Here is a 14,964-nt window from a genome sequence, read left to right on the forward strand (position 1 = left end):
AACAGCCAATAAGAAAATATCAGATAGATTTCGAGATCAGTAAAGTTACTGTGGGTACACAGTTCTCCTCTCATTAAAGTGTGTAAAGTGAACTAGCCAGTTAAAAAAACGAAAGCAAAAGTATTTATGAATAATTAAACAAGAGCGAAAGGCAAGAAAGAAAATAGATTAGTAGTACTAGGGTTGGGTGAAATGGGGTGGCTGCTTTTAGGGGCAGTGTTCTAAAATTGGCCGAGTCTATGTCTGTATTGGGCAGCTAAGAGAGGAATGGCACAAGATCTAGTGAAATACTACTAGTAGCAGTATAGTTAATACAAGTGGGAAACATATCTAACCCTATATCTCTCTCCACTTAACTTTTTTTTTCCCAACAACTTAACCTCTCTATAAGTCGTAGGTTTCATGTTCTTTCAATACTCAGCACACAACTTTCGATTTTTCATCATTATTTTATATATATTCAACTCCACGCATCTATTTTAGACAGACAGAGAGAGAGAGAAACAAAGAGGCACAACTAGAGGGAGAATATTTAAAAGTTTGAGAAACTGAAAACAAGTCCTTTTGTAGCAATAGCCATAACCCCCCCCCCCCCCGACCACCACCATACCCACCACCACCCCCGGGTCGGAGATGAGAGGAGCTGACCCATAAAATATCTGCAAAATTTTCTACTACTATTTTTTATTTTATAGTTTTGTGATTCTTGGGTTTATGGAGTGTAGAGAAATGTGGGATCTAAACGATTCTCCAGATCGACGAAGGGATGATAAATCAGAAGAAGGCTTCTCTTCTCCTATAGAGCTAGAGGGCGATGATGAGAAAGGTAAACGGGTCGGATCCGTTTCGAATTCAAGTTCATCAGCAGTAGCTATTGATGATATTTCGGAGGAGGAAGAAGGAGAAAAAGGCAAGAAAAAGAGAAGTAGTCCTAGCAAAATATTTGGCTTCTCCGTGGTGGGTCCCGGTAACGACGATGAGGAACAGCCGGTAACCCGCCAGTTTTTCCCGGTTGATGAGTCTGAGCCAGGTGCCCCTACCAATGGATCCCCGAATTTTCCCATGGCTCACTGGGTTGAAGTTAAATTTTACCAAACTGAGCCACTTGGCAACACGGGAGCGGGCAAGCCAATGGATGTGGCTCAGCAACAGCAGCAGCAGCAGCCTATGAAGAAGAGCCGCCGTGGACCAAGGTCTAGGAGCTCACAGTACCGTGGGGTTACCTTTTACCGGAGAACTGGCCGGTGGGAGTCTCACATATGGTGAGCCATTAAAACTATCCACTTCACGCTCCAAATTATTGTTGATTCCAATTTATACCTTCCATCGCTCTCGTCATTTATTCTTCTAAATTATTACCCGTGCTCCTTTTTCCTCATTTGCTTTAATAATTTTTCAGGGATTGCGGGAAGCAAGTCTATCTAGGTACGTGATCTTTATTTTCCTGAACTGAGTTTTCCGAAAATTAATCTGATAATTTAGTCGGCGTTTCCTTTTTATCAATATTTCTATGTAGGTGGGTTTGACACGGCACATGCAGCAGCTCGGTGAGCTCCTGGTTCTCAATACTAAATGTTCTTCGTTTGATTTTTTTTTTCGTATCTGATAAATTAAAAATAAAATAATTACAGGGCATACGATAGGGCAGCTATCAAATTCCGGGGAGTAGAAGCAGACATAAACTTTAACTTAGAGGATTATGAGTCCGACTTGAAACAGGTAATTTCGTGATCTGATCAGCGTGACAGACTAGGAAAAGTGTGTGTTATGTTTTTTTTTCTTTTTTCTGTTTGCCTGTCTAGTTGGAGAACTTTTGTATAATCCTGGCCTTATCTTAAACAGTCTTTTCCTTATCTTCAACAGTTGTTTGCTTTATATTTTGATTGGAAGAAATTGTTTTTTATTCTTTTTTCGATATATATATATATATATATATATATATATATATATATATATATATTTGTATGATGCAGATGACCAATTTAACAAAGGAAGAATTTGTGCATGTGCTTCGGAGGCAAAGTACTGGATTTCCGAGGGGAAGCTCCAAGTATAGAGGGGTGACTTTGCACAAATGTGGTAGATGGGAAGCTAGAATGGGACAGTTCTTAGGCAAAAAGTAAACAGTAAAAAAATAAATCCTATTCTCATCTTATTCTTCTGAATAGGTTCAATCCATTTCAATAGGAATATTAATCCCTTTGTTCTAAATTGAGTTTTTGGCAAAAATCATCCTTAAATTATGGCTCAAAGCAAGGGTACATCCTTGTCTTATTTTAGTAAACAAAAACTATCTTTATACTATTTAAAAAGTTGCAAGAATCATCCTTCCGTTAAATTTTATCACAAAAACTAACAGTATCATCAAAAGACCATGTCCATCATGTCCCCTCAATTTTCCAATATTGTCCCTCCTACTCAAGACTAAGACTTCAAAACTAGAAGTTTCTTTCCATATGAACTTCACACCCAACTATGGTATGATAGTTGGAACTCTCCGATCTCATGCTATACTATTTCTTGCTAACTTCCTTTTGGAGAGGAAAGTGCAAAGCCTTTAAAAATAGTGGAAGAGTTTTGACTTTCTAAGCATCAGCATGTATTTCACTGCACGTACGGTAGGTTTTGATATTCTATCTTTAATTTGAGGTGATGATGCAAGGTTTGTTTTTAAAATGTGACTCCAACTTCGGTTTAGCTCAACTATTGTGAAACGACTCACTCCGACAAATGGAAGAGAACTAATCTAGTTTCAGACTCTCAGGTTCTTGATTTAGAGCTAGAACCTTTTAATTTTTCTCATTTATAGGTAGACTAATAAAACTGACACAAAGAGAATCAGCACTCTCATCAAAGCTCGGCACAAATATAAGATTTTACATGATCATAATGCACTTCCACCTCAAGGTCGTGCCAATCTCTTTTCATCATCTGCTTGTTATAAGAAGACAACTTAAGGAGAAGTTATTTCAGTGTAGGCCATTTTTGTTCATTAAATAGCAGCAACTTTAAAGAAGAAATAAGCAGCAGCTAGTTCATCCTACTAGCTTTCTTGAAGAAGAAGAAGAAGAAGAAGAAGGGGAGGAAACAAAAATTAAGAAGGAAAAAGAAGATGGTCAACACGTTTTTGGAAAAGTCGATTGGGCAGGAGGGATAATATTGGAAATTTGAGGAGAAAAGGCACGTGATGGACATGGTCTTTTGACGATGCTATTAGTTTTTGTGATAAAATTTAACGTAAGGATGATTCTTGCAACTTTTTAAATAGTATAAGGATGGTTTTTGTTTACTAGGATAAGACAAGGATATACCCTTGGTTTGAGCCATTGTTTAAGGATGATTTTTGCCAAAAACTCTTCTAAATTCCATTCTTTGCTACCTATTAGTTACTAATTATTCTCGAATTTTTGTTGAATAGGTATGTTTATTTGGGCCTCTTTGATACTGAGGTTGAAGCTGCCAGGTGTGTGGTTGCACTGCCTAATTAATTTTTCCTACTTGGCACTTATTAATTTCCATTGCTTGCTCTCGAATTACTAATAGAGAGCCTTAGTCCTTTAAGTTATTGAATATATATAGTGCGGCTAACGTTTTCTTTTTTAAATTTGCTTCAACTATATTGTTTTTTATAGGGCTTATGATAAAGCTGCTATCAAGTGTAATGGGAAGGATGCAGTTACTAACTTTGATCTTAGCATTTATGAAAATGAACTCAACTCAACTGGTAAATACTATACTACATTTATTTGCTTTCTACGTGGTAATTAAGTTGCTGTAATTTCGTAAACAGAAGATCAGAAAAAAAAAATTATACAGAAAGAATTAAGCTGCAAAATATTCATTAGTGTGGTTTTCCAGAATCTACTGATAACGCAGCAGATCACAATCTTGACCTAAGCTTGGGTGGTTCAAGCTCAAAGCAAGGAAACCGAGAAATTGGGGATAATAATAATAGGGGTCAAAATCCTTCATCTATGCAATTTGATGTTGATTGGCGGCAGCAAGGATTAAGGCCTGAGGTACTAATTAATTAGATGAATATTATCTTCCTTCATTCGATCTTCAAATGCAAAATGTTTTATTTTCCAGAAGCAAACTGCTCCAATCGATATGAATGCTCGAAGAAGAGATAAGGGGTACAATGAATCAGAAACGTTGCAGCTCTTGAGCCAGACACACCTACATTCTCCAGTCTCGTTGAAGCCTAATAATAATAGTCAAGTGCAACGGTTTGGCCAATTTATGAGACCTGGTGAATCCCATATGATTCAAATGTTTCCACATCAGTTCAGCTCATCAAATTATCAAGTGAATATATACCCAATTTTATCATTTACCATAAGTGGCATCTTAACTTTAATCTTATCTTTTCTCTGAGCCACTTTTAATTCTTGTAACATGACATATATATATATATATATACAGATTCAATTTCCAAGCGGCAGCAATGGAGGTCGAATTGGAGCTACAAATGTAGGAGAAATTTCGCTGTCAACAAGCAATGCTTCTTCACAATGGCAATCCAATTATCCTTCTCAGATATTTGCAGCTGCTGCAGCATCATCAGGATTCCCCCAGCAGATAGTAAGGCCTCAAAATTGGTCCTCAGAAAATGGCTTCCATCACTCTCTCATGAGACCCTCTAATTAACTTCTTCATCATCATATTTCTTTGCCATTTATAAACCTTTGTAAAGAGTTAAGGGTTGAGATTCTTAATACATAGTATTACCCAAGGCTCTTGGTTACAACCCCGGAAAAAGAAAAATAGAAACAAAAATTTTTGGGAAATTCTAACTCTTTGGAAAATTATGTCTCCTCCGCATTTGTCCAAAACTAACTGAAGGAAAGATTTTCAACTAGTCTTCTATTAGATTCTTCTGACTATAAACTGCCAATTTAATTTGCCCCCATTCGCAGTCGTGCTTTTCACCTACCTCTCATTGTAACTTGTTTACATCTGGAGCTTTTTATTGAGCGTATTATATACTTATTATTTTATTCGCTTATTTTTGTCTTCATTCTTTTACTCGTAACAAAAGCCCAACTACTTCAAATTCCCATTTGAGTAATGAGATGGAATAAACAAATTAACGTCTTTGGGGTAATTGATGTGTAATGAGTAGAAAGAGTACCAAAACTCTTTGACAAGTACGGTACGTATCTTTTGTTAAAATGGGGAACTTTTGATTAGTCTTGTTCATACTAAGAACGTCTCTGACGTCAAATGGGTAGCACAGGTCAAACACTTCTCCCTTTTTTTTTCTTTCTCTTCTTTTTTAGACATGTGAAAATAAGGACAGAGTGAAACGAAAAGAGGGCAAGTAGGCAGATGTACAAAATGGGGTGGTTTTGTTTTCTGGGAAAGATCACCGGATGGGGATGAATTATCACTGTCAATGGATGTCCTTTGAATCAGTTCTCATGACTAATATATGTCAGACATGGCTATTATGGTGAGAGGGACTTAACAACAATAACAAGAACCCCACTTTAATATTACAAGTGGGATATAAGGAAGGTTCGCAAATGTTATCCCAATTTTCGATAGACTCTGCCTCAAGATAAAAGATGAAAAAAAGTAATAGCAACAAGAAATAATAATAGGATAATGAAAAAATTCGAACTGAAAAATAGGGAGGGTAATAATAGTGGTTTACGACTAAGAAAATACAAGACTATACTGATATTATTGGTGCTGAAAAGAAAAGCGCTCGACTATCTATTAACCCTTTACATTACTTTTTGACCTCCACATCTTCCTATCAAGTGTCATATTATTGCATGTCTTGCCTAATCACATCTCCCCAATACTTCTTTGGGTTATCTCTACTCCTCCTCTGACCAATCAAGACTAGCCTCTCACACTTCCTTACTAGTGCATTTGCATTTCTAGGTTTCACATATATGCCTGAACTATTTAAGGCTCGCTTTCCGCATCTTGTCCTCAAAGTGAGTCACTCCCACCTTATTCCGAATATCTTCATTCTTAATTTTATCTGACCTGATATGCTCACACATCCAACTCAACATTCTCATTTTTGCTGCTCTCATCTTCTGGACCTCAACCCTAAAATTAATTTTCTCTTTTTTCTTTTTTGGTCCGAAAAAATTATGGCGAGAGATCCATCATGGCACCTTGCTACCCGGGCCTTCACGCGATGCTTTAGGAGTCCGGAATCGAAATGTTGTCTTTTTGAACTCAAAATATTTTTTTAGGTGGAAAAAAAAATTAGTTACCAAAATATGTAAAACGCGGTTCAAAACTGCGGTTAAAAACCCCTTTTTACAAAAACGCGGTTCACAAGAGCGTTTTGTGCTCGTGATGGATATTTGCTCATGCGTCAACTATCTTGTTCTTGCAACATGAAAATATGAACAATAGATATTTGTTCTATTATACTTCTCCGTCCCATCTTATAAGGCACTGTTTGATAAATTTTGAAAAAAGAAAATCAGAATTTATGGTAACTTTTACGTATTCATTTGGTTATAATTTACCTCATTAAGATAAAATAATTAATTTAATTTAATTATTTCTAAATATAAAAGGTGTTCTTCTTTTTACAGGCTTGTTTCACTGAATTATGATTGTAAATAATGTAATGTATTTACTTGAGTTATTTCACCAGCTACTTATTTCATGACAATTATGGACTTGTCAGGAAAAATATTGTTGGATATATGGCTATTTGTAATAGATAGATTAAGACTATTTAGAAATATTTATATACTCAATAACATTTGTGGTACTGAGAATGCAGTTGCATATGTAGCTTTAGTAATTAGTGTTACCAATCAATCCAATCCAGTAATTTCTAGCATGAAACATAAATCTGTGTAGAAAATAATAAAATTTTAATAAATTACATTATAAAACTCATAACTTTAAATATATCATTGTTTAATGCTCAGAAATCTACGAATCCGAACACATGTGCAGATGGCACGACTAATAGCCCGTTTGGGCAAGCTGCAAAAATCATCTTATTTTGAGAAGTGTTTTTTTTTTAAAAAGTGCTTTTCTCAAAAGTACTTTTGGTGAGAAGCAGTTTGTGTTTGGCTAATTAGTTTGAAAAGCACTTCTGAGCAGCAATTAGTGTTTGACCAAGCTTTAAAAAACTGCTTCTAGTGTATTTTTCTCAAAAGTACTTCTCAAAAAAGTATTTTTGGAGAGAAGCTATTTTTTTCTGTTTCTCCAACACTGCTTCTGCTTCTCTTCAAAAGCACTTTTTCCTTCCAAAAGCTTGGCCAAACACCTTAATTTTTTGCCAAAAATGTTTTTGTTTGGCCAAACAGGCTATGAATATACTGACATTTGAATCGAATTATACATATAATATAATCTAGTAATTTAAAAACAACCTTTTGCATCAGTACAAATTACATCAAACAATATGTCAGCCATGAAATCATCAAGTGAAAAGGAGACAATAGAAAACGCTCTTGTGAATCGTGTTTTTGTATTTGTAAAACGCAGTTTTGAACCGCGTTTTACTTTAACGTCCCAAACTGCATACGGTTCAAAACCGCATTTTATATATTTTGCTAACTTTTTTTTTATACCTAAAAAAGTGTTTTAAGTCCAAAAAGACAACATTTCGATTCCGGACTCACGCTTTAGCGTTACTCTAAGATTAACTTCAAAGCACGTAGGGAATGAAATTGGGAGTGAGTATTGACTGAAAACCCGTAGAGTTGTTATTGTATATCTATTGATGAAGAGAATATCTTTAGATGTGACTAGTGAAGTTTGATCTAATACTCTGCTACGAAGAATTTATGGTTACAAGTACATCGTTAAGGGTAAAATATAATATTTAAAATTAAAAGTTTAAAAACATAAAAATATATTTTCTTAACTTAATTCATCATAAAGAAATCACATAAAATAAAAAATTTAAAAGTGTAAAGTCTCTTTACAACTATGTGTAAACATTGTATCCTCGTCGGAAAGATAGGGGTGAGAAAAAAATATAAATCTAAAGATGCAAAGTTTGGTCTTCAATAGACCTTTATCTTCTCTTATCAAGAACCTTTCACTCCAAAAATATTTTTGAAAAATAAAACACGTGCATGGTCATCACTCAATAAAGGTCAAACAGGGTTTTCCAGATTTAGTCGCTTCTACCGCTAGTTTCTATAATTATGTACTTTGTCAGAGGACAGAGTACAAAAGTAGAAATAATTTTAAAAATCTTAATAAACCTTTTAAGTATGAGATTAAATAAATCAATCCTTGTGGAGCTTTGATGTCCAACTTTCAATTCGATATTATACTAGGTGATAAACGAAATTATTAAAAATGGCGCGTGGTTTCATCATCTAGGGCGTCATAATCGATTTAATAATAGCTAACCTTCTATTTTTGTCCATTCCTCTTATTGTATTACTAGTATTATATTAAAATAATTATGTATTAGTTAAACAGAGTTGTCATGTTAAAACAATAATACAATACAACTTGATAAAATAGGATTTCATGCTATTCTCTCTTTCTCTTTTTCTAATTGAAAATAAACAAATAAAACAAGTGCCTACGCCTATTTTTTTTTAAAAAAAAAAATAAAGAATTTTTTTATTGATGATTCTTTGAGGATACAATTTTATTTGTTTGATTGATTCTTCTTTTTGGATTGTTCTCTGTGACTCGATGTACAAGTAAATTTTGTGTTCCGAGGCTTTAAAAGCCTCCTTTTATCTCACCTCGATTTGTGTATACGGTCCGGGCATATATCCGGAACGTTGTTATGTGAAAATTTGATGAAAATGCTATTTTGGCCTTTAAAAATTGAATTTAAGTTGACTTCGGTCAATATTTTGGGTAAACGAATTCGGACCCGTGATTTGACGGTCCCGAAGGGTCCGTATGAAAATATGGGACTTGGATATATGCCCGCAATTGAATTCTGAGCTTCCAAGCCCGAGAAATGAATTTTTGAAGAAAATTGTTTACTGAAAATTTAAAAGTTTTTCGAAAGTTAAACGTATTTGAAATTGATGGTATCGGGCCCGTATCTTGGTTCCATAGCCCGATACAGGTCTTATTTGGTATTTAGGTTGAGCCTGTAAAATTTGGTAAGAAACGGACTTGATATGACGTGAATCGGACCCTTGGTTGTTAAAACTTCAACTTAAGAGATCTTGATATTCTTCTTTGATTTTGATGCTAAACTCGTTGTTAAAGGGGTTAATTTGGCGATTTGATTGCACGAGCAAGTCCATATGATGTTTTTAAATTAGTATGCATGTTTGGTTTGGAGCCCCGAGGGTTCGGGTGAGTTTCGGATAGGTTTCGAGATGTTTTTACACTTAGAAAAGTTGCAGGTTTTGTTGTCTCAGGTGCCTAGTGATTTTGTTCTTCGTGTTTGCGTGACTTCTCTCGCGAACACGCAAGGCAAGTTCCTCAAGTGTCAGATTTGTTCATCGCGAACACGGAGCTCAGGACGCGAACGCGAAGCTTGGGGGGAGGGTTTCCCTTCGCGAACACGAAAGCCTTTTTGGCTGGGGACTGGGGGAAGGGATTTTGTTCTACGCGAACGCGGCCACTAGACCGCGACGCGAAGGCCATCTGGGTCTGACCCCTTGCGAAGGCGACAGGCCCATCGCGAATGCGATGAAGGCCTGCCCAGTCATTTTAAAACAGACTCTAACGCGGACATCACTCATTTTTCGTCATATTTTCGAACTTCCAAGGCCTAAAGGCAATTTTCTTCACTCAAATTCATCCCCAAAGTGTTGGTTATCAATTATAAACTTTACACTTTCAATTTCCCAATGTTTTTTCCTTACTTTTTAATCAAAAATCAAGAGCTTTCATGGTAGAAATTAGAAATTTGGGTAGAGTTAGGGCTTTTTGAATAATTGGAATTTAGACCTCGTTTTGGGGTCGGATTTCGAAACTAATTGCATATTTGGGCTCGTGGGTGAATGAGTGATCGGATTTTGGTCCGAACCTCGAGTTTTGACCAAGTGGGTCAGGGGTCGATTTTTGACTTTTTGAGAAAAATGATAGAAGATCTATAATTAAGCATTGTGTATAAATTCCTAAGCATTTATTGATATTGTTAAATTAATTTGGACTAGATACAGGTAATTTGGAGGCGAATTCTAAAGGAAAAGCGGTGTTTGAGGCTTGAGTTGGCCGTGGAAATTCGATGTAAGTATTTGGTCTAACCTTAGCTTGAGGGAATATGTATTGTGCTTATTTGCTATGTGCTAGTGTAGTGTACGATGTATAGGTGTGGTGACGAGTATCTATACGTCGTTGTCAAGCATGTCCGTGAGTCTTAAATTGTAATCGTTGTATTCTTAATAAGTACTACAAATGCCTAAGTTGTTGATTCTTCGTGTTGGGCAAGAATTATGATTGTTCTCGTGGTATTCGCTTATTGTTGAGTATTGCTTCTAGTTGAGGGTTCATTTGTGAAGTTAAATGTTGGTACAAGTTTGGTCATAGCTGATTCCCTTGCCAGGACATATTTAATTTTTATTGTTGGTTTCTTTCCCGGAATGTGTTTACTCTCATTGTTGATTCCCTTGTCGGGATAGTGTTGTTTCCTTATTATTCCTTTGTCGGGATTCTGTTGCGATTGATGTTGAATTATATATTGGGATCGGGTTGCACGCCGCAATAATATTATATGGGATCGGGTTGCACGCCACAACATGGAGTAATAAGGAAGGATATGAGGGGTCGGGTTGCAAACCATAACAGTGATTTATGATTGGATCGGATTGCATGCCGTAATAGTGATATATGATTTGGATCGGGTTGCACGCCGCAACAGAGTTATATTATTTGGATCGGGTTGCGCGCCGCAACAATAAAGAATAAAAGTAGATATTGATTGTTACTGTTTCCTTATTCTTACTGGCGCTGACTTTAAAATGTTCTTTATGTTTTCTCCTGAGTTACTATTGGTACTTGATATTCCCCTGCAGTATGTTTCCCCCTCCCATCTTTAACTGCTAGTTTCCGTTATTATTACTTGTCGTATATACTTTAAACTACACAGGTTTATTTGGTAGTCTTGTCCTAGCCTTGTCACTACTTCGCCGAGGTTAGGCTCGACACGTACCAGCACATGGGGTCGGTTGTGATGATACTACACTTTGTTCTGTGTGCAGATCCCGGTGCTGGAGCATTTGGTCCGTAGAGAGAGGTTGCTGCCTTCAGTCCATCAGGAGACCCAAGGTAGTCTTGCAGGCGTCTGTAGGCCCTGGTGTCCCCTTCTATCTTTTTATTCTGTTTTCATTTACTTCAGAGACAGATTGTATCTTTCTTTCCACACAACTGTTTGTAGTATTCGTAGATGGTCCGTGATATTGTGACACCAGTTCTAGGTAGAGATGTACTTTATATTTTTCGTACTTGTATTTGGCTAAATTATCAGATTTCGTCTTCCACATTTCTTTAACTATTATTATTATTCTGATATTGATCTCATGTTATTTTAAAATTGTTAAAAAGGCTAAGTAAAAAGGGGTTAATGAATCTATAATACTCGGCTTGCCTAGCTTTCACGAGTAGGCGCCATCACGACTCCCGAGGATGGGAAATCCGGGTCGTGACAAGTTGGTATCATAGCTCTAGGTTACTTAGGTTTCACAATTCACGGAAAAGCTTGGTAGAGTCTGAGGGATCGGTACGGAGATGTCTGTCCTTATCCCCAGAGGCTGTAGAGTTAGGAACAGTTTCACTTCTATTCATCTCTGTCGTGCGGTTTGGATTTTCAATGCTAATTGAATTTTTACTCTATTCTTTCGTAGATGGCGAGAACACGCGCTTCTTCATCCACTGACCAGCAGCCCGAGTCCCCAGTAGTAGTTCCCACGAGGGGCAGAGGACGAGACTGAGGCCGTGCTAGGGGTCGAGGCAAGGGCAGAGCTTAGCCTAGAGCAGTAGCACCAGCGACAGAGCCTAATGTAGAGTTTGATGATGAGGTTCCATCCCAGACAGTTCCGGTGGGCCCAGCTTAGCTCCCAGAGGGGTTCATTGCTACCCCTGTACTCCAGGATGCTCTGGTCCGTCTAGTGGGCCTTATGGAGAGTGTCACCCGGGTAGTCTTACTTCCTGTAGCACAAGTTGTCTCTCAGGCTGGGGGAAGAGAGCAGACTCCCACTACCCGCACTCTAGAGTAGATGGCACCCCAGTTTCAGACTCCAGCAGCTCAACCAATTGGAGCAGTTCAGCCGGGTGTGGTAGCTCAGACCGGTGATAGAGCAATTATGTCTGCCGATGCTTTATGGAGATTGGACAGGTTCACCAAGCTGTTCACTACTACTTATTGTGGTACATCTTCAAAGGATCCCCAGGATTACTTAGACAGCTGCCATGAGGTTCTTTGGAACATGGGGATAGTGGAGACCAATGGGGTCGACTTTGCTGCTTTTCGTCTGTCAGGTTCCGCCAAGACTTGGTGGAGGGATTATTGTTTGGCCAGGCCAGCTGGGTCGCCTGTCTTGACTTGGGATCAGTTCTCTCAGCTATTTTTGGAGAATTTTCTTCCGATCACTCAGAGGGAAGACTATCGGAGGTAGTTTGAGCGTCTCCAGTAGGGTTCTATGACCGTCACTCAGTACGAGACCAGATTTATTGCTTTAGCCTGTCATACTCTTATCATACTTCCTATCGAGAGAGAGAGAGAGAGAGAGAGGGTGAGGAGGTTCATTGAGGGACTCGCTCAGCCGATTCAATTGCATATGGCTAAGGAGACTTGGAGCGAGATTTCTTTTCAGGATGCGGCCAATGTGGCCAGGAGAGTTGAGATGGTTCAATCGCAGGGGAGTGGTCAGAGATCTGACAAGAGGCCCCGTCATTCAGGCAGGTTCAGTGGTGCCTCATCTGGAGGTAGGGATTCTTTTGGTACGGGCCATCCTCCCAGGCCGTTTCATTTAGTACTTCAGACTTCTCATGGTACTTCAAGTGGTCGTGGTTCTCATATGCAATATTCTGATCAGCAGTCCTATCGTGCACCATCAGCTTCTATCAAAGCACCTCCTATTCATAGCTATTCTTATGGTCAGTCGCCCCCCCCCCCCAATGTTAGCCTTAGTTCCCTTAGCTGCAACATTCAGGTGGATGTTTTGAGTGCGGTGAGTATGGTCATATCCGGAGGACTTGTCCGAGATTAGTGGGTGTTCAATCGCAACACCAGGGTTCCCGTGTTATGGTTCAGGCACCAGGTGTTCCACCGCCCGCTCAGCCAGCTAGGGGTGGGGGTAGAAGTGCTAGAGGTGGAGGTGGAGGTATTAGAGGTGGAGGTCAGGCCGCTAGAGGTGGAGGCCAGCCAGTAGGAGGTCGTCCAAGGGACGTAGCTTAGAGTACTGTGGCCCAGCCCCGATGTTATGTTCTTCCAGCCAAGCCCGAGACTGAGGCCTCCAATGCAGTTATCATAGGTACTGTTCTGGTCTGTAGTAGAGATGTTTCAGTTCTATTTGATCCAGGGTCTATATACTCATATGTGTCATCTTATTTTGCCCTGTATCTGGTCATGCCTAGTGATTCTTTGAGTGCTCCTATATATGTGTCTACACCGGTGGGTGATTCTATTATGGTGGATCATGTCCATCGTTCATGTATAATTGTTATTGGAGGTTTTGAGACCCGAGTAGATCTGTTACTTTTCAATATGGTTAATTTTGATGTCATATTGGGGATGAGCTAGTTATCACCTTACCATGCTATCTTGGATTGTTATGCCAAGATTGTGACCTTAGATTTGCTGAGTCTACCTCGTTTAGAGTGGAGAGGGACTCCTGGTTATTCCACTTGTAGGGTTATCTTATATATGAAGGCTCAGCGTATGGTTGAGAAGGGATGTTTAGCCTACTTGGCGTATGTTCGTGATTCTAGTGTCGAGGTTCCTTCTATGGATTCTGTGCCTGTTGTATGTGAGTTTCCATAGGTATTTCCTGCATACCTGTCGGGTACGCCTCCCGATAGGGATATTGACTTTTGCATTGATTTGGCTTCGGGCACTCAGCCCATTTCTATTCCGCCGTATCGTATGGCCCCGCCAGAGTTGAAAGATTCTTTTTTTGAGTTGAAAGAATTGAAATAACAGTTGCAAGACTTGCTTGATAATGACTTCATTAGACCTAGTATTTCGCCATGGGGTGCGTCGGTGTTGTTTGTTAAGAAAAAGGACAGATCGATGAGGATGTATATAGATTATCGGTAGTTGAACAAGGTCACAATCAAGAATAAGTATCCATTGTCGAGGATTGATGATTTGTTTGATCATCTTAAGGGTGCCAAGGTGTTTTCGAAGATTGATTTGAGATCTGGCTACCATCAGTTGAGGATTAGGGCATCTGATGTCCCTAAGATAGCTTTTCGCACTCGCTACGGGCATTATGAGTTCTTAGTGATGACATTTGGGTTGACAAATGGCCCAACAGCTTTCATGGACTTGATGAACCGAGTGTTCAAGCCTTATTTGGATTCTTTTATGATTGCCTTCATTAATGGTATTTTGATTTATGCAGCCGGGAGGAGCACGAGCAGCATCTTAGAGTCGTTCTTCAGACTCTAAGAATAGTCAGTTGTATGCCAAGTTTTCGAAGTGTGAGTTTTGGTTGAGTTTGGTTGCATTCTTGGGTCATGTCATATCAGCAAAGGGTATTCAGTTGGATCCTAGAAGATTGCGGCAGTCAAAGACTGGCCTAGACCCACATCAGCTACAGAGATCCGTAGTTTCTTGGGTTTGGCGGGTTATTATCGTCGGTTTGTGGAAGAGTTTTCATCTACTGTAGCCCTGATGACCAGGTTGACCCAGAAGGGTGCCTAGTTCAGGTGGTCAGATGAGTGTGAGGCGAGCTTTCAGAAGCTTAAGACAACTTTGACTATGTCACTAGTGTTGGTTTTGCCTACAGATTCAGGGCCATATACAGTATATTGTGATGCATCGTATATTTGACTTGGTGCAGTGTTGATGCAGAATGGCAAGGCTATTGCATA

At 38.7% G+C, this 14,964-nt stretch overlaps 1 protein-coding gene across 1 annotated transcript; it reads left to right on the forward strand.

Moving 5' to 3' along the window:
* Window positions 1-323: 323 nt before the first annotated feature.
* LOC104229789 (AP2-like ethylene-responsive transcription factor TOE3) lies at window positions 324-5,006 on the forward strand. Its single transcript, XM_009782488.2, has 10 exons — window positions 324-1,262; window positions 1,400-1,425; window positions 1,517-1,547; window positions 1,632-1,719; window positions 1,974-2,119; window positions 3,419-3,463; window positions 3,633-3,724; window positions 3,859-4,019; window positions 4,090-4,308; window positions 4,426-5,006. The coding sequence occupies exons 1-10, from the start codon at window positions 715-717 to the stop codon at window positions 4,648-4,650; spliced, it is 1,581 nt and encodes a 526-aa protein (XP_009780790.1). The 5' UTR covers window positions 324-714; the 3' UTR covers window positions 4,651-5,006.
* The last annotated feature ends 9,958 nt before the right edge of the window (window positions 5,007-14,964 follow it).

The sequence above is a fragment of the Nicotiana sylvestris genome, chromosome 2 (assembly GCF_000393655.2).
Source record: "Nicotiana sylvestris chromosome 2, ASM39365v2, whole genome shotgun sequence".
Classification (NCBI taxonomy): domain Eukaryota; kingdom Viridiplantae; phylum Streptophyta; class Magnoliopsida; order Solanales; family Solanaceae; genus Nicotiana; species Nicotiana sylvestris.

Excerpts from the sequence above, each read along its gene's own strand:
- LOC104229789 (XM_009782488.2), top strand. The coding sequence starts at position 715 with ATGGAGTGTAGAGAAATGTGGGATCTAAACGATTCTCCAGATCGACGA. Across the intron at positions 1,720-1,973 it reads ATGAGTCCGACTTGAAACAG|ATGACCAATTTAACAAAGGA; the intron begins GTAATTTCGTGA and ends TGTATGATGCAG. Across the intron at positions 2,120-3,418 it reads GGACAGTTCTTAGGCAAAAA|GTATGTTTATTTGGGCCTCT; the intron begins GTAAACAGTAAA and ends TTTGTTGAATAG.